Source organism: Wyeomyia smithii, chromosome 3 (assembly GCF_029784165.1).
Source record: "Wyeomyia smithii strain HCP4-BCI-WySm-NY-G18 chromosome 3, ASM2978416v1, whole genome shotgun sequence".
In the NCBI taxonomy this organism is placed as follows: domain Eukaryota; kingdom Metazoa; phylum Arthropoda; class Insecta; order Diptera; family Culicidae; genus Wyeomyia; species Wyeomyia smithii.
Window position 1 is genome coordinate 107,033,630 of NC_073696.1, and position 24,622 is coordinate 107,058,251.

General features: G+C 36.6%; 1 protein-coding gene across 3 annotated transcripts in view; it reads right to left on the reverse strand.

Moving 5' to 3' along the window:
• LOC129727740 (S phase cyclin A-associated protein in the endoplasmic reticulum) overlaps positions 1-24,622 on the reverse strand; it is a 165,586-nt gene that overhangs the window by 116,416 nt on the left and 24,548 nt on the right. For all 3 annotated transcript variants that reach the window (XM_055685864.1, XM_055685862.1, XM_055685863.1), the window contains one exon: positions 23,241-23,380. In XM_055685864.1, coding sequence (XP_055541839.1) covers positions 23,241-23,380 — 140 coding nt within the window. The remainder of the gene's footprint in view (positions 1-23,240; positions 23,381-24,622) is intronic.

Below are 24,622 nucleotides of genomic sequence, written 5' to 3' on the forward strand. Positions count from 1 at the left end.
ACAGACAACACAGTGCCCGAAGAGTGAAACACTAGATATAACACTCGACCGAGATAGTTGCGATGTAAATTAGCCTGGTTTAAGTTCGAATAGTCCATGACGAGTGTGGCACTTGCAGTAGAGAGTTGAATAGTGTTATCATGTTGAGTTATGCCATTACTACTAACCCAAACTATCCGAGGCTGATTATAATCACCGCAAACCAAAACCGTGCTATCAGCAGAGCTGTCATCACAAAAACCACGGATGTAAGCGATATGAGCATCTATAATAGCAACATAATTGCTCTTGTCAGGAGGAATATATATATATATATATATATATATATATATATATATATATATATATATATATAAATATATATATATATATATATATATATATATATATATATATATATATATATATATATATATATATATATATATATATATATATATATATATATATATTTATATATATATATATATATATATATATATATATATATATATATATATATATATATATATAAATATATATATATATATATATATATATATATATATATATATATATATATATATATATATATATATATATATATATAAATATATATATATATATATATATATATATATATATATATATATATATATATATATATATATATATATATATATATATATATAGCACACAACAGCAGCTTTAGACCATTCATCGTGACTTTCATTTTAATAGAGAATTTTCATTTCAATTTTGATTAAATTGGGTTTGCTGTCCATGTTATAAAAAGATATTGATGTTCAATGCAACAATTCTCAACCTGGGGTACGCGTACTTCTGGGGGTACTCGAAAGCCTTTAGGGGGTACGCGATAGAAAAATCAGTAATGGCGGACAAAGCAATTTTTCTCTATAATACTTCATTTGTTTTTCAATCTTGCTCTTAAAACATGACTGTGGCAATCAAATGAATCATAGTTCAATTTTAAACCTAAACAAAACTACCACAACATGATCTACCACTACTCTCTCCCACTCTGCGAAAACATTCCAAGCCAGCGGGGTACAATCGATATGAAAATTATCGCCAAGGGATACGCGAACGAAAAAAGGTTGAGAACCGCTGCCTTAATGTATTGCCAGTTATATGGAAAAAAAGACTATTTCGTCAAATTATCCCTATGCTCTTTCGAGTATTGTGTTATCAGTTTTCAATTACTAAGGTAAGGTTCTTGTTTTTTTCTAACCTCTTTATTTACAGTTTTGCTTACAATTTACACAGATTTTGCCTTCACTTTTGAAAGCTATAGTTATTTAAAATTTTTCGTATTCTTATTAATATACTCATCCTCCTTTTGGTCCTTACATAGGCGAGACCCATTATTTATGCAACACGAAAATCCAATTTTCTGAACCCTACCCCCATCACAAAACGTTACGTAAGAAAATGAAAAACATTCAGGTAACATTTTTGACCGAGATGTGATTCTTTTTTAAACGGCTCATTGGTGTTAAAACGGATAAATTTCAATGTAAAAGGTTAACGCGGGTCTTCTACAGTTTGGTTTTATGACTAATCCATTAGTTTTTCCAACGAAATATAAAATTTGCGTTTACCTACGTTGCGCAATTTAAGTTTTGAGTGCATAAAAAATCATGGAAAAATAAGTTTCTATAAGGTAATCGCCCCTATTATATAAATTTCAACGCCTACATTCATATTATTACTTATTAAAATAAAACCTTCATATTTATCGTCATATCTTCTTCTTCTATTTATATAAAAGAGAAGATTTGTATGCATGTATGTATGTATGTTCCAGCATAACTCTCGAAGGCATGAACCGATTTCAACCAAACTTGGCATACGTGTTCTTTGTACAAAGGAAGTGGTCATAGAAACATTGGATAGGGGGAGGAATCACCCTTAAAGAAGGAGGGGACAAAAGTAATAAATTTTCATGCATAATGGAAACCTTTCATTGAAATTTGATGATTTTCGGGTTCTTGGTCATATTTGGAGGCTGGAAGTTGATGTCCAGTAGGGTGGGGAATCGTTATAAGAAAAAAATGAATCTTGATAGTAGAAAGCCAGAACCAAGTTTTTTTTATTCTATTTGGGGCCCCAAACAATCTTAAATTTATCGGAATACGATTGGTTTTGTCTCCGCTTTGCGCATTGCATTTCAAATTTATATGGAGATTTGTATGAAAAAACCAACTTTTTTGCATTCTCCATTCTAAAGAGCTCAAAATGGCTCAAACCATAGGTTTCATGACTTCAAATGGAAGGTTTTTTGATGTTCAACAGCTTGGCCGAAGACACTAAAGAGCTAGGGTGTCCTGAAAAAATACTAGAGCTGTTCAAAGTTGAGTATGTCGAAATTTATGTTGCGAATTATTTTTTCTGCCAACACTGCCATTGTACCGGCGTCAGTCAGATTTCCATCAGAAGTAACCTCTGGAACAAGTTGTAGATTCTACCTAACTGAGTGTATAAACTCGTTACGACAGGTTATTTCTGATGGGAATGCTACTGATGCCGATACATTGGTAATGTTGGCAGAAAACAAGATTTTCTGCATTTAAATCGACATACTCAACTTTGAACAACTGTAGCTCTTCTTACACGCAAAAGTTCAAGCTTTAATCATCCAATGTGTCCTTTCAATTCGCACAGAATTTGCTCTGACTTCGCACAACTAATGCGTGATACGCATAACGCAAAAGTTGTACAAGGAATACATTGACAGAGATCAAAATCAGAATATGTATCATATACACAAAAATCGTAATGTCTCGGTAAACTTCGGCTTCGGGCGAACGATCAGTTTCGAGGCGCTCAAAAAACCGTTCTTTACTTTCGCGCAGAGCTGGTAGCGACTGAGTGACTCAAAAATAGGAACTTTAGAGACCAAATGATTGAAAAAAGACACCAAAAAGAGACCAAAAGGTAACCGAAAAGAGACCAAAAAGTGACCATAAAGAAAATTTATAAGGATGAAATTCAGACTAAGAATCAAAAACAATCTATTGATTTGTGAAGAAGGCTTGTAAACTTTAGGATAAAAATGATTACATTAAAAAGGCAATACAAACGTATAACAGGATGGCCACTCAAAATCAAGTTTTGATTTCTCGCTTTTTCCTAGTTTTCCCAACGATTTTTCTTAAATTTTCCCGTTGTTTTATTTTTGAGAATAAGGAAAAGACAATGGTAGAAAACGATGAAAACTATATTCAGCTGTTCGTCGACTCTGACAAGTTTCTACATAGAGTCCAGCACAAATTTCGCTCTTTTTATCTTCAAATCGTTCGCAAACTTCGCCTTATGGCGCTTTCTTGTTTCTTTCACTTTTTTGTTGTTGTTAACTTGCCGTTGAGCTTCCATTGCTTCTGTTATGGGAAAATTCTGACCCTCGAATTTCAAGTTTTTAAAGTAGGCAATGTATGTGATTTTTTCGAGGATGCGAATAATAAACACGGGCTGAGGATGTGATTTAGACTTAAAAATTTCCCTCGTCCCTCGTCCAAACGGGACACGAACCCGCAATCTCCGATGTCGCATTTCGTTTAGCGGTAGGATTCAAAAGCTTTGTCTTCTTGAAAAAAAAATCTCATTGCAAAATTTGACCTCAGTCAGATTTTGGGAAGAAGACATCGAAGAGTGGTCCTACTTTTACCTACTTGTTTAACCGATGAAAAAATAATGTCTCAGAAATGCATTAACCGTCGAGATCTTTTGTTATCTCGAAAAAAAATTTTTTTCGAAAAACGATATCTTGAACATACAAAATTTTTGAGCTAAGGCCAATAAAATGTATAAGCAATTTTTTTAAGGTACTTAAATTAAGTTAAACCGACACTTCAAATAAAAGATTAACAAAAAGTACTGTTCTAAATAATCCAAGTAAAACACGAAGTCGCTCAAAAACACGGTAAAAATTTCATAAAAAGCAAACGAATCATTACAGTTTTTCAAGAATAAAGATAAAGATGAGAAGGGGTTATGAATAAAAACCGAGATAGAGGAAAGTTACGAAGGGATGACTTTCAAAAAAGTTTAAAATATTGAGATACTTGAATTTGAGATTCTATACTAAAAAACAAGAAGTGATATTCAAAAAATCGATTTCCTCAGATTTTATCTAAATAAGTTTTTTCAGACAGACAATTTAGTTGGCCAAAGTTCTTCTGTAGAAAACTTTTTTTTCTCTAAAAGGACCCCTTCTTTCAGAATAATTTTGCAACAAGATGAAACAAGAGCCAACATTTCGGTCGTTGGTGATGTACTGCTATTATTATTTTTCAATAGTGAATATCAATAAGCGCATCTTTCAACTGTCAAAACCAAGACCTTGGAGTTACTATGCGCAAGCTGTACTTTTGTTTCATGCCCGCTCTTCTTCAATTCAGTGCAAGCACAGAAGATTGAATTTGAATTTGTTGGAGAAAGTTTTGTTTCATACATTTTTATCGCAAAACTGATTGTAAATTATACATTTTGTGTTGATAAAGTGTAATAATTTTGAAGAAGACACTCTATTTCGGCAAGAATTTATATCTTATTAGTTTGTCTCTTTCATTTTCGCCCCTGGGGCAACTTTAAACGAGGATTTGAATCGAATATTTCCACATCGAAATTGGTTATTGTCATATAGAGTTCATCATGGTTCGAATTTGTGTTAGAACGACTCCTACACGTTCAAAAGAATCAGGAGGCAACAAATACCCGTACACCCATCGAGATTATTGTGGCACTAAGTAAAATAGACTCTCACATGTGTCGTTATGCAAGAGTAGGGCCCAGGTCCGTAGCTACCGGGGGACGGATAGGGGGGGCTTAGCCCCCACACGCGTTTGCATTGCCCCACCACGCAGTTTTCTCATATATATTTGTACAAAAAACCAAACGAAAAATCTGAAATATGAGCAATAAGCATTATTGAATAGTCTCCAGTAGTAGTTCATTAAATATCAAAAGAACCTTGTTTAAGTCCGAACAATCAAAACGGTCGAGCTCATATGGCAAAAAGGTTAAATTGCTCAATCTTTTGGTAAGCTCGCTTGATTCGCGGCGAAGTTGAAACTGATGGTTCGCATACTACCGTTTCGGATGTCGCGTCGGACCAGCGTCTGGGAATAAAAATGTCAGTTTTTTTTTATGTGTCATTCTAATGAAAGAACCAATCATTTTAATGAAAGAACCAATCACAATATGTTTGATTTTATGAAAACAATGCAAAACAAGTTTTGCTGCAAAATTTTACCAGTTTCTCCAGAAGTTTTCATTTCTCACTTCTTGTTTTCTTGGATTGAACGAATCGTGGACAAAAAATGACACACAAGACTTTTTTTTTTTCAAATATTAAATATTTTGCCAGTATCTAAATTTCCTGCAGTGTGCTTCTTGTGATTCATGTTTATGTACAGTTCAATTTATTTTGGCCGGACTTTTTCATACCTCGGAAGCATAACCCAGTCCGTTACCTAGCCCGGATAACTATGTTACAGTTCGGTCCAAAATAAAACCGGACATAAACATTGATCAAACAATGCGAATCGTGAAATTTAGAATTTAGGCTAACGGTTGAATCGTTCCATTTTCTCAGTGTTTCTTCGCGAAGAGAATCTCTCAGTATCGTCGATTTTGAATGAGGCGACCCTCGAAGATGGGTTTCTAACGCTGTAATTCCTTCAATGCATTTGTTGCTTCAGATTAGAACTTTCTAGAACTCTCTATTGTTCTTAGTTTCACGAACGTTATGTAAAAGGCTCTAATAAGTGTCATAGAATCGTTGAATTCCATCACTCATCCTTGTATTGCTTCTCTTGCTGGTTTGATCATTTGTTTGATGAATATTGAATTGATTGAATAGCGGGTTCGTCACTGTAAGGCAGAAATTATAAAGTTATTATCCCTGATTCCTTTCAAGGATATGCATAATCGCAGTTTGGTTTTTTTTTTCGGAAACCTGATTTTCGGAAATAAAAAAATCCTCACGGGACACCACTAATGCTGGTTTGAAAATACATAGATGTGCTTCTGAATCTTTTGGTGCTAAAACTATCCACATAGGAGGAAAACTGCAAAACTTATAAGAATTTTGATTTGTGAGTACCTGGGTACTCCGTTGGACGCGTAAAGGTACTTTTTTATCGAGCACATAACGGTTTGAATGGCTTTCTCTCCAAAATAACGTTTATTTAAAAAAAATTCTAAAAATCCCTAAAAATCGTCAGCAACCGAAACAGCCAATAGCGAGCCTTGTTGCCCCGGGAGTTATTGACGCTGGTGCCAGTAACGCAGAACCGAATGCATGTGAATGAAACCAGAGTCATAAATAAATGCAAAATGTTTTAGACTAATCTCATGTTTTTGTTTATTGTAATGATTGAATGATGTTTTCAAATGACCTGATTCATGAAAGTGAATCGATCAGACAATAATTTCTTCAATAGAGTCAGTACCCAACTTATCAGTATTGATTGCTGGTTGCACTGTTTTAACGATGCCAACCTTCTGAACATCGGCTGATGCTTTATAAGTGTAGTGGTTTGGAGCTGCGCAATACATTCAAAATACGCTAGAGCATCAAATGCGTTATGCACAACGCACATGCGTTGTACTGGTTTCAATTTTAATCAGTAAATGCGCTAATTTCGCTCATAAATAATCTGGTTACGCACACTCCAACTTTTGCGTGAGAGACATCCTAGCTCTTCAGTGTCTTCTGCAAAGTTGTTTGGCATCTAAAATACTATACTTGAACATAATGTGTTGCATTATGAGATCATTATTGAGCTCTCTAGAATGGTTAATGCAAAAAAGTAGGTTTTTCCATATAAATTTTCATACAAATTTGAAATGCAATGCGCCAAGCGGAGACAAAACCAATCGACTTCCGGTAAGTTTAGGGTTGTTTGGGGCCCTAAAAGGAACCAAAAAAAGTAGGAGGTTGTATCCAAGACACGACCGCATAAATGACGTAGAACTACGTACACTATTAACAAATGCATTGAGTGTTTCATTACCCTAGTAACACAACTGTTTTTATCAAATGTTTATAGCGCTTTTTTGGCTGTACTGAGCGCTATAAAACTTTGATAAAACTATTATTTTTACTTGAATAATGAGTTATAATGTCTACTAATGAAGGGTTGTGAATTTCGTGAACCGGATTCAGCAGTTAGCAGATCGTGCCGAGTTAAAAACCATACACAGCACACACACACAAATCATACCATATCATAGACACACACACATCATACCATATCATACACACATACACACATGATACCATATCATACACACAGCAAGCAAGCGACCAATCAGAGGACTTTATTTTTATTTCAACAAGGCTTGACAATTTTCAATAGTGCAATAGTTCGTAGATTCAAACAACATTTTTCTGCATTTGGGCAGATGCGTGTATAATTTTCAAATCGATTGCTGCAAGAATGAAGAAAATCGGTTGAGAACCAACCGACCTATAAGCATTTCAAAAGGGACAAATTTCGTCCCAGTTTTTCAGTTTGCATCCCTGTGTGGTATGCTAAAGTAAATCGTAGTTCTACGTCAAAAGGCATTTTGCTGTTCAAAATTGGATTTGGTGATGATAGAATCGACTTTATATCAGTACTGCATATTCGAATTAACTGCCTTTTGTGAATGCGGCAGTTTGTTATTCAAAATCGGTTATGTTGCCTTGGTGATGTCCCAACAGTGAGGGTATCAACTAAATAAACTACAACAGAATTTGATTGCTAGGATCCCGCGAAGAATGTTTGCTTGTGTTGATGCTAGGAAATTTTCACCCTTCAATTACTTGTTTATTTGCCTTGAAAAAGGCATTTTGCTGTTCAAAATCGGTTGCTGATCGCATCCTTTGTGCTGTCCCAACAGTGGGGGAGTTAAGATACACGGACAACATGCACTGTAGAAGCTATTTCACCTTCTGTAAATTAAACGGCCGCGACAGATGTAACTGCTAGAATCCGCACATAATGCTTGCTCCGACTAATGAATGTAGCTAGTTTTCCCAGAAACACTCTTTTATAGCCGAAGGGTGCTACGTAATAGGCCACGCCTTTCTGTTCAGTTGTCTAATTCTCTAATATTCTTTAGACAAATTATTCTACAATTCGCATTCGGTTTAGGGACGAATGACCGTTTGGAGTTAAAGTCCCTTCAAAAGAAATCAATCAATCAATTCGCATTCGATATTTGTTTCCAGCGAATAAACACCGATGGTGCTCTCACACACGCAACGGTTTTAACCCGAATTTCATTGCGGTTTGTAACATCAAGCGATTTCGTTTGCTCGTTGTTGCGTGTTGCATCATGTTGCAACTTGGCAGCTGGGAGACGACGAAATTCTGTTAATGCTGATTGATTGAATCGACTTCATATTAGTTCTGCATATTCGAATTAACTGCCTTTTTGAATGCGTTCTAACGGGGCAGTTTGTCATTCAAAATCGGTTATGTTGATCGCAGCCTTTGTGCTGTCCCAACAGTGGGGGTATTAACTAAATAAACTACAACAGAATTTGATTGCTAGGATCCCGCGAAGAATGTTTGCTTGTGTTGATGCTAGGAAATTTTCACCCTTCAATTACTTGTTTATTTGCCTTGAAAAGGGCATTTTGCTGTTCAAAATCGGTTGCTGATCGCAACCTTTGTGCTGCCCCAACAGTGGGGGAGTTAAGATACACGGTCAACATGCACTGTGGAAGCTATTTTACCTTCTGTAAAGCCTGTATCAGACTAACCGTTGCAGCGGTCAACCGCTACCGTTCCGTTCTTTTTCGACCAATCAGAACACAGCGGTCGACCGTCGCTTGTTGTTGTTGCAAAAAATAGAATCTTTTCTATTTTTGCCGCCGACCGTTCCCAACGGTTGCCGGCTGCTGTCATTGACATGGCGAAGGCAAACGAATCTCTTCACACCTACACAAGATCACATATAGAGACTTGACAAATGAAAATGTGTGCTTCTCTTTTTGGCACACACGACAGCCAGTCAAAACATTAATAGCACCGGCAACGCTGGTTGACGATGTCAATTTTGACAAACGCACACTGGCAAAAATGAATCCAAATTCCCACTAATTAAAAGCCGCTGGGCTGGATACCTTAAATATAGCATTTATTATGTAAACTTGGGTTTCAAATTTCCTAAAACAAGCTTTAATTGGCAGAAATATATGAGATGAATTTCTACAATTCCTAAATTTCATCTGTATGTATTTTTATCTGTTTTCACTGCGTTGAAGAAAATCAAAAGTTGCCAATTCAGTTTCTGTTAATACGAAAAAATCATACTAAAAATGTTGAATTATTCCGACATAATTGACATAAATCTACAGCACTGTAGTGGTTACCTAGGTTACCAATTTTGCACGTAAACAACTGCAGTGAATATCTAGGTAACCTACTGCGACGGGCTGCGGCTACGTTCGTTCATGATAATGTGATTCATTCATGATTAACAGTGTGATGAATATGGGGGCATCGTCAGATGAATAATTGAGCAGTGATTCAAGTTTCGAGATGGATATGGAAGCGTTGTGAAGAATGGTTTGTTTTACAAAATTCAGGATAAATCTAGTTAATTTTACTAAATATACAATGCTGAACGATTCCATATGAGCACGTAAGCATATTTATTATATTTGTTCAATGATTTCGGCCTTTTTTGAAACGTAGTGACGTCTGTTTGCAGCAGAAAATCGGCTTTCGTGCAAATGTTTCTAGAGAAGTGTTTCAAAACATCCAACCTGCTTTGATCCGTTTTTGGAACGATTTCTTGACATATTTCTTGCATAATTTGATAACGGAGAGTCCAATTTAGCGTTTTGAATAAAAAATATGTTTAGAAAAGTTGCTGAAGCTCAACTTCTACCGAATAAAAATTTGGTTAATCGCATCGATCAAATAAGATAAGAGCTCCTAAAATCCAGCTATTTATTTAAAAAAAGTTTTGTATGTAAGTATGTATGTTCCAGCAAGGCTCTCGAATGACTGCACCGATTTTAACCAAACTTGGCATACGTGTTCTTTGTACAGAGGAAGTGGTCATAGTAATATTGGGAAGAGAAAGGAACAACTCCCAAAGGAGGAGAGGGTCCTAATTGGTCAGAAAATCAAGTTTTTTCCTGCATTATGGGAACTTTCTGAATGAACACGATAGTTTTCAGGCCTTTGGTCATATCTGGAGACCGGAAATTGAAGAAATTGAACAGAATTCCAGAGACCGGAACATGATGTCGAAAAGAGAAAGGGGCAGCTATCAAAGAGGGAGGAGGTCTTAATTCATAAGAAAGTCAGGCCATTCAGTGCTCTATGGGAACTTTTTGAAAAGGTACGATAATTTTCATGCCCTCGGTCGGTCATGGCCAAAAGTTGATGTCTAGGGATATGAAATATGATGTCCGATGTATTTCTAAAACAAATATGGCGATTTTTGGTTTCTGGGAAGCTGTATACAACTGTAAAAAACGTTTACAAACCTTCAAACATTGGTTTTTCCGGAACCAGAATGACCTTCAGAAACCAGAAATAAAAGTCCAACGACATTTTTTAAATTCAATATGGCGACTTCCGGTTTCAGAATTTTATGAAAAACGAATATATGCACTGCAATATGTATATTTTCGATATCAAGATGACGTCCAGAATCCAAATATTTATGTCCGGCGCAAATTTTTAAATCGTACATGACGGATTACATTTTCTGGAAAGGCCGGGTACATTCAGCTAGTTTTACTATATTTGCTAAGTAAAATTCACGACTACTCGACTAAATCGAGAGGAAAAAAAACATGTACCTTGAGAGTTTGGGTAAATTTGACATAACAATGAGAGTGATGAGATGAATATAACAGCGATTATCCTATCAGGGAATATCAAAAGAAATCAGAAAATTAGTTTTTAAAAACTTTTCCACCCTGTGAATTATATTTTTGTTACATACCGCTGATCTCACTACTCCCTGCACAATGTAACCATTCGTAACGCTGGAGGATACCCCCTCTGCCCTTAGGTGGGTTATGTAATTTATATATGAGCCGTTGCTTGCGGAACAGAGTGGTCTAAAGACCATTTTTTTCGAAAATGAGTTTTTTGCATAAACCGCATCTACTCAAGAAGCTAAAGTTGGGAGATTAAGAAAATTTCGGAAAATCGAATTTTAAAGCTTATTTATTCCGTGTTGAAAATTCGTCCGAAACAGAATGGCCGTTTTGTTTCGGAATAGAGTGGTCTATGTACATAAATCGATGTAATACTATCATGCAACACGCAACATGTAGCATATTACATGTGATAAGGAACATGCCACTTGTTTTGTACATGTCACAGGTGATATGTAACATGTTAGACGTAATGTAACACGAAAAATGTAACATGTAAAATGTTATGTAATATGTAATATCTTGTGTTACATGTAATGTAACACGTGACATCTTACATGTGACATGCTATATGTATCATATAACATGTGACACTAGCCATTTTATACGATTTACCGTCATTTTCTTTGTCATTTACCGGGTTTGTGTATACATAGACCACTCTGTTCCGAAACGATTCGAGGATTCCAGTGAATATATATATGAAGTCAGAGTGGCCTTTGTACATTGGTGAGATAAAATCACCGATTTCGCAAAGAAACTGTTAATTTTATGTATCCCAATGTTAAACCACTTCATAACCTTTATATTAGAACATTTTGTTTGAAAGAATCCTTTGAACAGAATTTTATTCAGAGATTTTTCGAAAATTGCTTCTCCTGAACAATTTGCTCGATGGCACATAGACCACTCGGGTTCGCAACGACTCATATACCTAATCAGGGTGGCGAAAAAATTTTCGGTTGAAAATTTTTTCCTGAATATTTTTCAGTTTTCCCTGATATTCCCTGATTTCCCTGACCGAAAAATGAACTCCTTGACATTCGCTGATTTTCCAGGCTTTAAAAGGTTTTCGACACCCTGCTAATATATGTATTTTTTTATTTTTCACCATTGAAAACCAAACACAGAACACTTGGACTATTTGAATTACGAATTTCCGGAATCTTGTGTTTTTCGTTGGAAAATATACATCAATTTACTCATCATATTTCGCTGCTGTTGCTCTTAACATCATATGAATACATATTAAAACATATCACACTGGAACCAATGTTCAAAGCAAGCATTTAGAAACTAACGCCGCTTTCATCTAATTTTCAAAGTTAACGATATTTAGCAGGTTTTTGAATTTCATTTGTATGTTCCATGTCAAGCTTAAGAGAACACATCGTTATTAAAACCAATTTATTAGCATGTTCTTTTGGTAACAGCTCAGTTTTTTCCCCTTCTAGAGAATTAAATGAACTGAAACCTGTAAATTGCAAAGGGGATAGTCCAGTAATGCACGTTTCATTATCGCACCCATATTTCTGGCTAATAAAATTTAGTAAAAACTACACCGGCAAAGTGCACATTTGCCTACACCAAAGTCTAGAGAAAAGTTCGGCAGGGAGATAGGAAGTGTATTGCAACATGGCTTTATATCCATCCAATGATCCATGTACCGATCCGGTAACCCTCATCATTGCCATTTGATTGACTCATCTATCTATTGTTTGCATATGTCACAAAAAATATTTTGTAATGCAGATATACGGTTCATTTTGCATACACACATTGCGCATATTTATGCTACAGACATTGAGTGGAAAACGACAACATAAGTTCAAAGCAAACCGCATTCTGAGGAAATGAGGGGTGCAAGAGGTAGAGATATTCACGCACTGTAAATATACACAGTTGCTGGCCGTCCCTAAATATGGTATCTCTCGCGCATATCCGCTTCCCCCTTCAACTACAAACGGGTTGGCACATCAAGCAAAACTTGTTCGCTAAATTCAACCAAGCCGTGATAATCTAGCGACATATTCTTCTCAAGGGGCTGGAAAATGATTTTTTTCTATGAACATCATAGTCTACAGTACAGTTGCTACTACATTCAACGACCCCTTAACATGAATCTGACTCGCGACATCTCAATTTCCGTATTCAAAGCTTTGAAAACTATGACGATTGCCTGTTGTGGCAGTTGGAAAAGGGGTGATACAGAGTCTGGTACTCCTCGCACCATGAAAAAATTAATTTCATTTAATTTTGATATTGACGTAATGGCCTGAGGTATAATTAACGAAGATTTATCAGATCGTTGGGCGTACCCGGAAGGAATTACATAGACCATGCGCTTCTGTTCTCCCACCCACGAAGATTGATCGTGCCTCTAGACATTGACATATACAAGCAGGCACGGAATTCGAGAGTTTCCTTTTTATCTGCATGAAGGAAGTCAAAGGGCATACCGCGAATGCACACGTTCGAGTGAAAGGAAATCATAAAGCAACTAAGTGGAGTTAAGAAAACACTATCTGCCAAAACCTGGAACACCCATGTTGGCCTGATAGACCGATGTCGATGTAAGCTACTTGAAACACTTAATTTTACATCACCGAAATAAAGGAAAAGAGATGACGTCTGAGCCGACACATCTGTTTACAGCCGTCCTACTTCGGATGCGATATTTATCGCCACTTCATGCAAGAGTCCCAGACGAAATCGGTGAATATGTCGTTCAAAGAAAATTTAACCTTTTGGCTCACTCACAGTTGACGGACAGTTAGGGAAAAACAGTGCATTTCGCTTCATGATATGTTAAACTGGTTCAATGTAGGTAGGTACATAGTTAGGAAGAAATCGCGATTTTCAGTTCAGTAGCAAATATGCTGCCAACACAGCAAAAGTAAGCAAACTGAATAAACCATCAATCATCCAGATCCAGAAAATCAGTAAATGACGGAGAGTCCATCCGAGAAAATTCATTTCAAAAAAGCAGTTGTTTACATCAAGTCGCTAATAACTCGTCGAAGATGATCGATTCAACTTGGGTGGCAAACAGCGGAAAAAAAACGAACGCTGTGCCGCGCGCTAAAAACTCGTCGACCGGATCGAAACAAGCGGAAAGCCACCCAAGCGATCAAACGGCAAATCGAAGATGCTCAACTTACTGCAACGGATATTGGTGGTGCGTATTTTCAGGCCAGAAGATCTCGTCCACTCGCGTAAGAGTGAGAGTGAAAAACGTAAAAAATACCTCCTGCCCATGTGGAGGATTCCCATTCAGCTGCGGCTTTACACGTTGTCAGCTGAGTTTTTTTTTTTCAATACATCCATCGGGAAATTGTGACGTTACCTCAACTGCTAATGTGATGGACGGAGTCTGTTTTTCTATTCAGAGAGAAAAACTTTGGAACACGACACACGTGGTTGTGAATCGAAACGCAACCGTGAAATTGTACGCATGCAGAAAATATTGGTCTGCTGTCAATGAAAAGTTAGAAAAACATGCACTTCGGCTAGCAGTAACCCTTGAAGTGTGACTTAAAATCACAACCTTCGGAAGGGGGGAAGCATCGCGGTAAACAAACAGGAAATTAATAGAGTCAACATTAGGATAATGAACAAAGAGCTTGCAGAAAATGAACGAAAGGCAGTTCCTTAACTGTGATATTTTTTTAAAATCGAAAATTTAGGAGAGACAAGTCGTTTAGCGTTACGTAATTTTAGGGGGAGGAGTCATATTAAACGTTGCTTATTGTTACATTGGAGGATGAATCCATCTCTGACCACGGTGACATAGTAACCTTCCTTTCCGTTATAGTTGTTAGAGATGCAAAGCGTTGACGACTGGTCGACAAAAAAGAAAAAAAAATCCCTAGAACTCAAACTGTAAAAATAAGAAAAATTATAACTTTTTAACCGTTCGTGTGCATTTTGGTGCTCCTAGCCAAGTCGGAAACGGATAAAGTTTCCAGAAACTTGAATGAAGTTCTCCGTCAAGCAAACGTAGAAGCGACGAACTCGACGAACAAATACTCTGAGGCCTTTTACGCACTTTCGAGCTGGTTAGAAGCACTATACCTATACCTATAACTATACAAAGAAACTTTGCTAAAGACAGGGAAATCGATTATTAAATAGAGTATCAAAGCACTGGTGTAAGTATTCCATACAATTAATGCATAGCAAGGGTAGTTTTATATGAAATCTATAGTTGCATTTAAATTGAAATAGGTATCACAAAAACACAAAAAACACATCTTTCAATATATCGGAAAATGAAGTCGATGAGGTGACTAATTGACAAAAAATGTGTTTTTCAAGTGTTGCGTCATAGTTTTACTTAGGTACTCGAAAAACTTCCGTACTCAGCAGGAAAAGACGGAATTATTCAATTTCAATCGAAAGAAAATTTTTACAAAAACTTGTAGATCAGAAGCTGAAAAAGATAGATTTTTTTTGTAGTTTCATAAAATTTTATAATCTACAATTTAGTCGAAAACCACAAGGTTGTAGCGTGTAAAAGAAAGAAGTTAGGATTGCTGCGCCATCTTTGCGGCTAAATTGCAAACTAATCTAAGCATGCAAATTGAAGCCCTAGCTAATAATTGCGGTTTACTAGATTCGATTTCTGGCCCGTGTGTAATCGATTTTAGTAGGTGACATGATATGGCGAAAATCACGGGCGCAATTTTCGGCCATCTGGAAACAATAACAGCGCACAAGTTTATTCTTGTTTGAATTTGGCAAATTTTAGTCGTGAAAAAAAAAAGAATTGTTATGTGTTATGGAGAATGTTACTTTTTATCAGGTTTAGAAGTTCAGAAGTAGGGTTATGGACGCAATTCCTACCATAATAAGAGAGCTCGTTTAGATTTGTCTTTTTTCCACGCATTAACGCAGGAGAAAGTCAAAAGCTTTTACGAAAATTTCACTATCTAGCTTAGGAGACAGTAAATCTCATTGATTATTAGAATTGCCTTACTTCTTACTTCTTGAATCAATTCTAAGCAATTTTAATTACGTTCAAAGTAAAGCTTCTTCTTCCTGCATCAATATCTACATTCTACAGTCAAGTGTCCGAAATCAGCGGCGTGCACGACTTCGGCCTTTTTTGACGTGGGACTACGTCTTTGTTTACTATACTGGGATGCATTCTGTAAAATTGGAAATGAAACTGGCAAATGTTGCGTCAGATTTCAAACGTTAATAACAGCATAACCACATGATGGATAACAATAACCAATATGTTGTTGGATAGATAAAATGTATAACAATTTTGTTATATGCTAGTTATCACTGTAATTTCATTGTTAAGCGGTAAAATTGATAAAAGTTTCAATAACAAATTTACGCGAATAATGAACCAATTACATGCGAGCATTCCTAGCACAGACGACGTGAATGGACACCATCCGTTCCCTGTGATGCAAATAAAAATTGACAGTCTCCCCGTCCCAATAGGTCAATTTGTTTTTGCTTCCATGAGCTTAGACTAATATGATGTCTCGAAGGTAAAAGTTTTCCAAAAAGTTTGAAACAATCCCCATTCTTGAACAGTTTATAAACCTGCTTTCAGAACTTAATGAAAACTGATGTCTTGAAAGAAAACATGCCGGTAAAAGCAACAGTGTAGTAAAGAACCGCAGGGTCTCGTTGTCTATGATTGCAGCGGTACTCTTTTATTCGTACATTTCAGCGGTATACTTCTATTCGTACTGCAGCGGTACTATTCGTATTGCAGTGGTACAATTTTGTTCGTACATTTCTATACGTGTGCAATCGAGAAAAAACTGCAATACTGCTGTTGATGGTGATTGAAAGTTTATTATTTTTTGTTATTATCTTCAGCAGTATCGTGACTGATTAAGGCATTTTAGTATCATCAGATCTGCTTATATAGTCAGTAAACAAGATTCCAAAAAAGAAACGCGTGGCTTTTAGATAGCTTGCAAAAAACAAATGTTTGTGTTTTTCTCTAACGCAGTTTACAGATCGTGATGTGATTCCAAGCCGCATTTGAAGTCTTTGAAATCATCAACGTTTGCATACTGTATGAAGGGAAAAAATGTTACTTGGCAGCTCTTGTCTTTTATTTCTCTTCTCCGTATGCGTACAACAAACTAATACACGCACACCGGATGAATTGGAGATAGACGGAACTAGTAAGACCGAGAGCATACTGGGGCGGCTTGAGTTGCGATGCAGTTCGCCTTGCCGTGGGTTAATGTACAGCCCTAAGTAGTGCTTTACATTAACCTCGGCAGGGCGAGTCGGCCTCGCAGCGAAGGCCGCACTGTTCACGGGCTAACATGTACAACATATGCGACGGTGTTGTTTCTTGACTGGAGATGGAAAGGGAGCATTTTTCGACAGAGAAAATTTTGCATGTGGTTGAAACGTCCATAATTAGATAGTTGAACTACCGTAACACGTGCTTAATATATGACAGTATGCGTTGTTACTTGCCTGGAAGTGAACTTAGTTGCTTTTTAAGTAACAGATTTGTAACCTAAAGGGCTATTTCACGTTATTGCTGTTTAAATAATACGGAAAAAAATTTACGGGAACATGTAATTTGAAATTAATAAAAATGAATCACAAAAAACAATAAGAAGTATTAGGGTATGTAAAGAAGATATCAGTTGACTGCCTTCCATAGCTGAAATTTTCAAATTTTTAACGTCGAAAACGCAAAGAAATAATAGAAACAGATTCGAAAAACACATGGAAAGTGTCCGTTATACTGCGTTCCCACAAAAAGATGAACTTTTATGAGACTACTTTATGGTATATCAATATGTGTTGTTGTGTCCCTTTCTGTGGTTGAAAACATGAATTGAAATAAATTATTACAACGACATTGCAGCGCTTGCACAGACGTGCCGCTTTTTTCTACAACCATTCACCGCATAAAGTCATCCAAACAGATCATCCACACGCTCTACCACAATTACAAGCGTTATCGACAAAAAGTGGAAAAACAGGAGCACCGAGATACGACGATCGGTCGAGCGAAATCGAATCGACCTCACACGGCTATAGACCATTTTACGAGATGTTTCAGAAATCAATTTATAGATAAATTTTTTACAGAAAACGCGGAGCTACTAGCATAACGCACGTAAAACCAACATCAACATCAGCAAATACCGTTCTATCAGTTCGCAAAACGATATATACACTTTTGCCTGTGAATGTACGGAAAATGTCACTTGTCATCACAAGCAAACGCATAAAGAATGTATGATGAAGGTTGAAAAAACAGCAGGAAAAAACACGCGAGACTTTCCTGCATTTTCAGTGTGGCGTAAGATACAGCGTCGAATATCTTTTACTGGGTATGAGCTCGAATATCAACACATAACAAAATCGAAACAACAATTTGAACTGATCTTACTGAATCATCAGCAGCTACTCGCATCAAACACACTAGTTTCAGCAAAAAAGTTGATGAACAAACACATGAAATGTAAACTTTTACTGAGCAGCCAGTTCACAGGTGCTGACAATAGCCGTACTGCCAGATCCCTTTCTATTTCGTTGTAAATCCCCGTTAAGCCAAAAATTTCAACCATCCAAATAAAGTACACTCAAGTCGCTTTTTACGCGGGGGATACATGCCAACTCCGGAGTCCGCGTAAAAAAAACCGCGTAAGTTCCGGAATCCACGTAAAAAAAAACGCGTAAATTCCGGAATCCGCGAAAAAAAACAGCGTTTATTCTGCAATCCGAGTGAAGAGAAACCGAAATCCGCGCAAAAAACGCGTTAATTCCGGAATCCGCGTAAAAAAACGCGCAAATTCCGGAATCTGCGTAAAAAAGCCGCGTAAAAAAACCCGCGTAAATTGCGGAATCTGCGTAAAAAAAAACGCGTAAATTCCGGAATCTACGTAAAAAACCGCGTAAATTCCGGAATCCGCGTAAAAAAACCAGCGTTTATTCTGCAATCCGAGTGAAGAGAAACCGAAATCCGCGCAAAAAAAACCGCGTAAATTCCTGAATCCGCGTAAAAAACCGCGCAAATTCCGGAATCTGCGTAAAAAAAGCCGCGTAAAAAACCCGCGTAAAAAGCGACCTTAGTGTACTTACATAACTCAGAAACTTTTTAGAACACATTAGAAAACAGCTAAAATCATGCGTATCGTCAAAAACACCGATGTTCCACTATTTTTGATTCCGTTGCTCTTTGTGCAACAACTTTTTCCATGTTCAAATTCACTCTCAAATAAATCCGGTCCAGTAAAATTGATAGAGTATCGAATTATGTGTAAGAGTGTGAAGAATTTCAAATGTAGATTTGAATGTGTCTGAACTAATGCTTAGGGTCAATTACACTGGTAAACACAGGTTTCATCCTAGAGCTCAAACTATAAAAATATCAAAGATTATAGCTTTTTAACCATTCCTGTGAATTCTGGTGATAACTTTTTCAGAGACTAGAATGAGTGTTCATTCAAATCCATTTAAATTCACAGGAATGGTTGAAAAGCTATAATCTTTTTAGAGCAACTTTTTTGAGCTTCGGTGCAACTTTTTTTTCTTTTTTGTCGACCAGCGTTATATACAACTTGGTTAGCAGAAGCTATACGTTGTTGGTACAAATCAGACGGTTTAACGCAAAGTGCAATTGCTCTGAAATAATGAGGTACGACAAAAACGTAAATGACATATGGGTCATTCCATGTCAAGTGTCCGAGGAAATGCATCGACCATCTCCGATTTCGACCAAAATTTGTGAGTCGATGAGTCGAGTCGACGGAGTTTGTTATAAAGCTACGTAAAGTGCTACGGTGGCAGAGGGGAAAGGCGAGTACAAAAAACCTAAAAAAAGCTACGTCATTTATGAATGCTCCCTTAGAAGCTAGTAAATCTCATTGCGTAAGCTGCTGTGATAACCAATACCGTTTTCCAGCGATACAATTTTGTTTTAAATACAATCCAATTAAACACACCATCTTCAAAAATGAAATGACTGCACACGTGATGAGACAAATTGTTTACAATTTTGAAATCATAGCAAACCATAAATCAGGATAAAAAATTACAATTCGCCTGTTAGGAAACGGTTTTAAATTGGATGATTTTTACAATGTGATAAACCAATAAAATGAAGAATCATGGGAAAAGTGTAACCAAAACTATCCTGTAACTTTTCGTGAAAATGATTCTAAAACGGAATTTTTTGCGTTACATCATTAACGGATGCTCCTCTAAGGAACATCTCTTCGATAACACAAACGCCTGCTAGAATACTATCAAGATAGCAGCAATTTATGTAGAAGCACTTTCGTGCGTAGACAAAAGCCAAAATCTTGCAATTTTGAAAATGCTGTATCTCTGGAATGCTACATTTTGTTTTTTGCTGATAAGTGATTCCTATGTAAAATCGTCTGCTAAACACATTGGCGTGGTCAAAATCAAAATCGAAGGGGGGATACTTCGAGGAAATTGCAAATTATGTTTCGAATCGAAAAAAATGAAATGTTGGCAACACTTCAGGAAAAAATTGATCACGTAGCTCGATTCTACGTCTCAAACCCTTCTAAATGATATGTCAATATCACCTGTAGCTCTTCAGGGTCCCGAGATATTCACAAAACAAAAAAGGTGTTTTGCTAAATTCGCAAAAAGTGGAGGCATTACCATTGGCCGAGGGGTCCACCAATCGGTACAACACTTTGTGATCAATCAAAGAAATAGTTATCGGTTTCCGTTATACTCTACTAAATTTTTTGGAAATAAATATTGAAATTCAGTCCGCAAATATATATTTCGACTACCAACCAGTAAACCAGTCCACATAAGCACTGAGGAAGACTGTACGTCACAGTCGAAATATATATTTGCGGACTGAATTTCAATATTTATTTCCAAAAAATTTAGTAGAGTATAACGGAAACCGATAACTATTTCTTTGATTGATCTCAATCACTCTGCTAAGACGCTCGTTATAGATTTTCTAGATTTGACAACACTTTGTACTTATAAGTTCCGGCCCAAAATACATCGACTCATAAATTTTGGTCGAAATCGGAGATGGTCGATGCATTACCGCGGACACTTGACATGGAATGACCCATATTGATTATGATACTTGCCTCTGTCTTGAATTCAAACCTATCTTCATCGCAAATTAAGACAATTTTGAAAAATGAGTAACAAAGAGTGATACTCGCTTCATTTTTTAGTTTATTAGTTTTCAGAGAAAAAAATTGTTTCTCAATTTTTGTGCATTACAATGCCTGTAAATCTCCCTCAGTTTGTAGAGCATATTGTTGTGAGGGCGATCCAACCTTACGCTCAAACTCGAGATTAAAATAAGAAAACCCACCGAAGAGAGTTATTTTATGTTTGTTTTATGTGTATGATTATAAAATATAAGTATGAAGATGGTCAAAACAAAGGACAAGTAGACTGAAACGTCAACAAATTTGTTTTGAATAGTAGGGAAAACCCACCGAAATTCAATATAAACTTGACAAAATAAACCACACAGTGATCAGAGCCCGTAAATTGATATTGAAATGCGTAAAATGTGAATAAATTATGTAAAATCATAAGAAAAAAAAATTAAACATGAGTTAACTTACTTTAGAGCAGAATCGCGCTAAATGTCCTATGGTCGAATATCAATATTTTTGATTTGCATGCAACTTTGCACACGTATTTGGCTTAGCAAACTGAGCATTTTCACAGATGGAGAGATTTTTTACACCCATGAGTTATATTCTAAAAGGACGTATGCCTTTTGGCAAAGGCTTTATTCAAAACATTGTAGCCCAGAAACCGTTGGTCGTATAGAAAAACTGTTTGAGAATAATTGTAGGAAATTAAAAATGCATCATAAAAAATATACACTGTACAAAACAAAATTCTGACAAAAAAAATTAAAAATAAACATTAAATTTCAATTTTAAAAAAGAGTTGAATTTTTTTTAAATTTTTTTAAAGAAACTTGACGTTAATACGCAACTTTTAAAAAAAAAATCCAGGATGGAGAAATGAAAAATATTTTTTTTATGGTAGAATAATTTTTTTATAAAAATACTAATTCAAAATTTTTTCAAAATATTCATATTCTGATAATTTCAAAAGATGCAAAGAGTCATTTTGAATCAAAAAGCTCTTGGTAGTTAACATTCTAAAGGCATCGGTTTTTGAATTTAATCTGGAAAAATTAGTAATATTTAGAAAAATACACGTTTTTCTTAATTTGTCCGTGGTTCTCCAGCATAAACCATACGTTCATTGGAATGCTTGATCAATAAATAAGTTTTGTCTAAATATTAGTAACATTTTTAATTTGAAAAAATTTGGTCATTTGAAACCAACATGCACGATGTACCGATAAACTAGTGCAATTGCAATTTCACCAGACTATCGTTTGAAGGTAACCGAAATTTATGCTCACGATGTTTTCTCAGTACTATAAGATTTTTTACTGAGAAGTACTATATTTCTATTCAAATAAATATATGACAATAGCTTATTTAATGAACAATTTTGTCAATGGTGAACACAGACACTTCATTAAAGATCATGAATTGATTGCAAAAATACATAAGTGACAATTGAATATTCGACAAAATCCGTAAAACATAGAACACGATCTGCTGCCGACGTTATTCCGGATTGCCATAGGACAGCACTGTCCCCCGTTCGTCCGTCCGTCCGTCCACACGATACTCCAAGATGGCTTAGCCTAAAAGCTTTAGCCTTGAACTCGCCACCGATTTGGAACGTAGACATCGTCTGTTATGTGCTGCCATCCGCTACACCACAGGGACAGGAACGGATTGCAAAATTTTACGACTATCACCGTCGGATGAAATTCACTGTGATCTCTAGTTTACATAGGACAACGTTTGGTCCAAACTCAGAAACCACACGAGGCAACCACAGCATAGAGCGAGATCCGTCGGTCCACGCACACCCACACTTCGTCGACGCCGAAACCAGTCCGCAGAGAACTTCATTACAACTTTTATGTCTGACATAGACCCACACATGTATTAGTTCGATTGGAACGTATGAAATTGCATTTCTAGGCGATCCAAACGGCAGCCTTCGTCAAGGCAATGTTTCTTTGCTTGTCAAACATCAGAACCAATACCACTACTGCGCAGCATAGTTCTATGCTCAAACGTTTGTTTATACTGTCCTATTCGAACGCTCAAGTAGGTATTCAGTATCAGCGTAAGAACAACAACACAAACACACCAACGTGGAGAAACTGTTGCACTAGAAGAAACAAATTTGTCTCTATGTGTGTGCATGAGACGGGGGTTGGAGAGAAAGGTCCTGTCCGGTGGTGATATAGATTGTGCTCGCTCGCACCACTTACCTTATGAGATCCGGAAGGCGTTCCACAACCTTTGGGTGTGTCTGCTTGAGTGAGTTGGAAGGCGAGAGAGCTACCGTGCAGGCGAGTATAAGCTCGGTGGATAATTCTACCGGATACAAAGGACTTTTCTCCTCCGGTGTCTGTCGGAAAAAAACAAAAGAAATACACACGTTAATAACTTAGCATGAAAAAGTTAGATCAAGTATAAATTCTCTCTCTGAAAAGCCGACTCGGATCTATCCAAAGCTTTAGTAACGGGCATCGCTTAGCCTAGACACCGTCAAATCGGCTCACCCCAGACAGGGCAAATATGATACAAGCAGTGGAACCGGTGAATGCGATTAGACTGACTCGAACGTGTCAGAGCATAAATTCTCTGTCAGCGTCCATTCGCCAACGCACCCGACATGTATTCCACGTAGATACTCTGCTTATGACTATATATTGGGCCACCCCAGAGTAAGCCAGAATCGTGCGAACGTATTTCCCCCCTCGAACTATTGATTTTCAATTTGCGCTTTTACGGTGAAATATTTTTACTTCTAAAAGTGTCCCATGCGAAGGGTCTCTTCACAACAATGGCACGACACATGAACAGTGCAGTTATGCTGCTAAAATCTCTACATTCTCTTTACGGTTCGCAGTTGCACAGCTTGTCAGCACTTATCAGCTATCACTATGCTGTTGCGTTAGTAGATAAACCTGCGATGCCACGTCGCTCTTTTACTGTGTATATAAGGACTCCATCCACATAGGTTGGAGAAAATTGAAATGGAAAATCTGAAACGACTGGGTGGTGCAAGAGGAGTTTTCCTTTTTCCATAGAGTTTCGACAGCTTTAAGCTGGTCGATTGTTATGTTAAAGAGATTTTTCCGTAGCGTTCCGAGTTGTTGGTTGAAGGAATTTTTTTTGTGGATAAGGTAGAAGTTAGTTTTCAGCTCGTTTGATATCTAGGTCCTATTTTTACGTTACACAGGCGTATCGCTATTGCTCAAGATTTGCGATTGTTGTTCAAGAAATTTACGTTTTTGTTTATCCATCCTTGAAAATATAATTCGATCATATTTAAAGTTGAGGATTTCATTTTTTATATTCATTTTAGGAAATAAATACGTAGTGAGCGATTGTCGGAATCGTGTATCTCAGTATTGATAGACACGCGCAAAGATAACATGAAAATTAATTTTGACCTAAAACCAATGTTGCCAGCCATTATGCTAGATAAATTATAACAGATTTATAATTATGCGACAGACGAATCTTAAGGTTTTTAAGTTATTTGACAATATACCAATTTATTTCCAGATTTCGTCCGTTTTGTCTTACAAGAAGGCATCACATTGAACTTTGCACAAAATCTTGCGAAATGATGTTTTGTCAC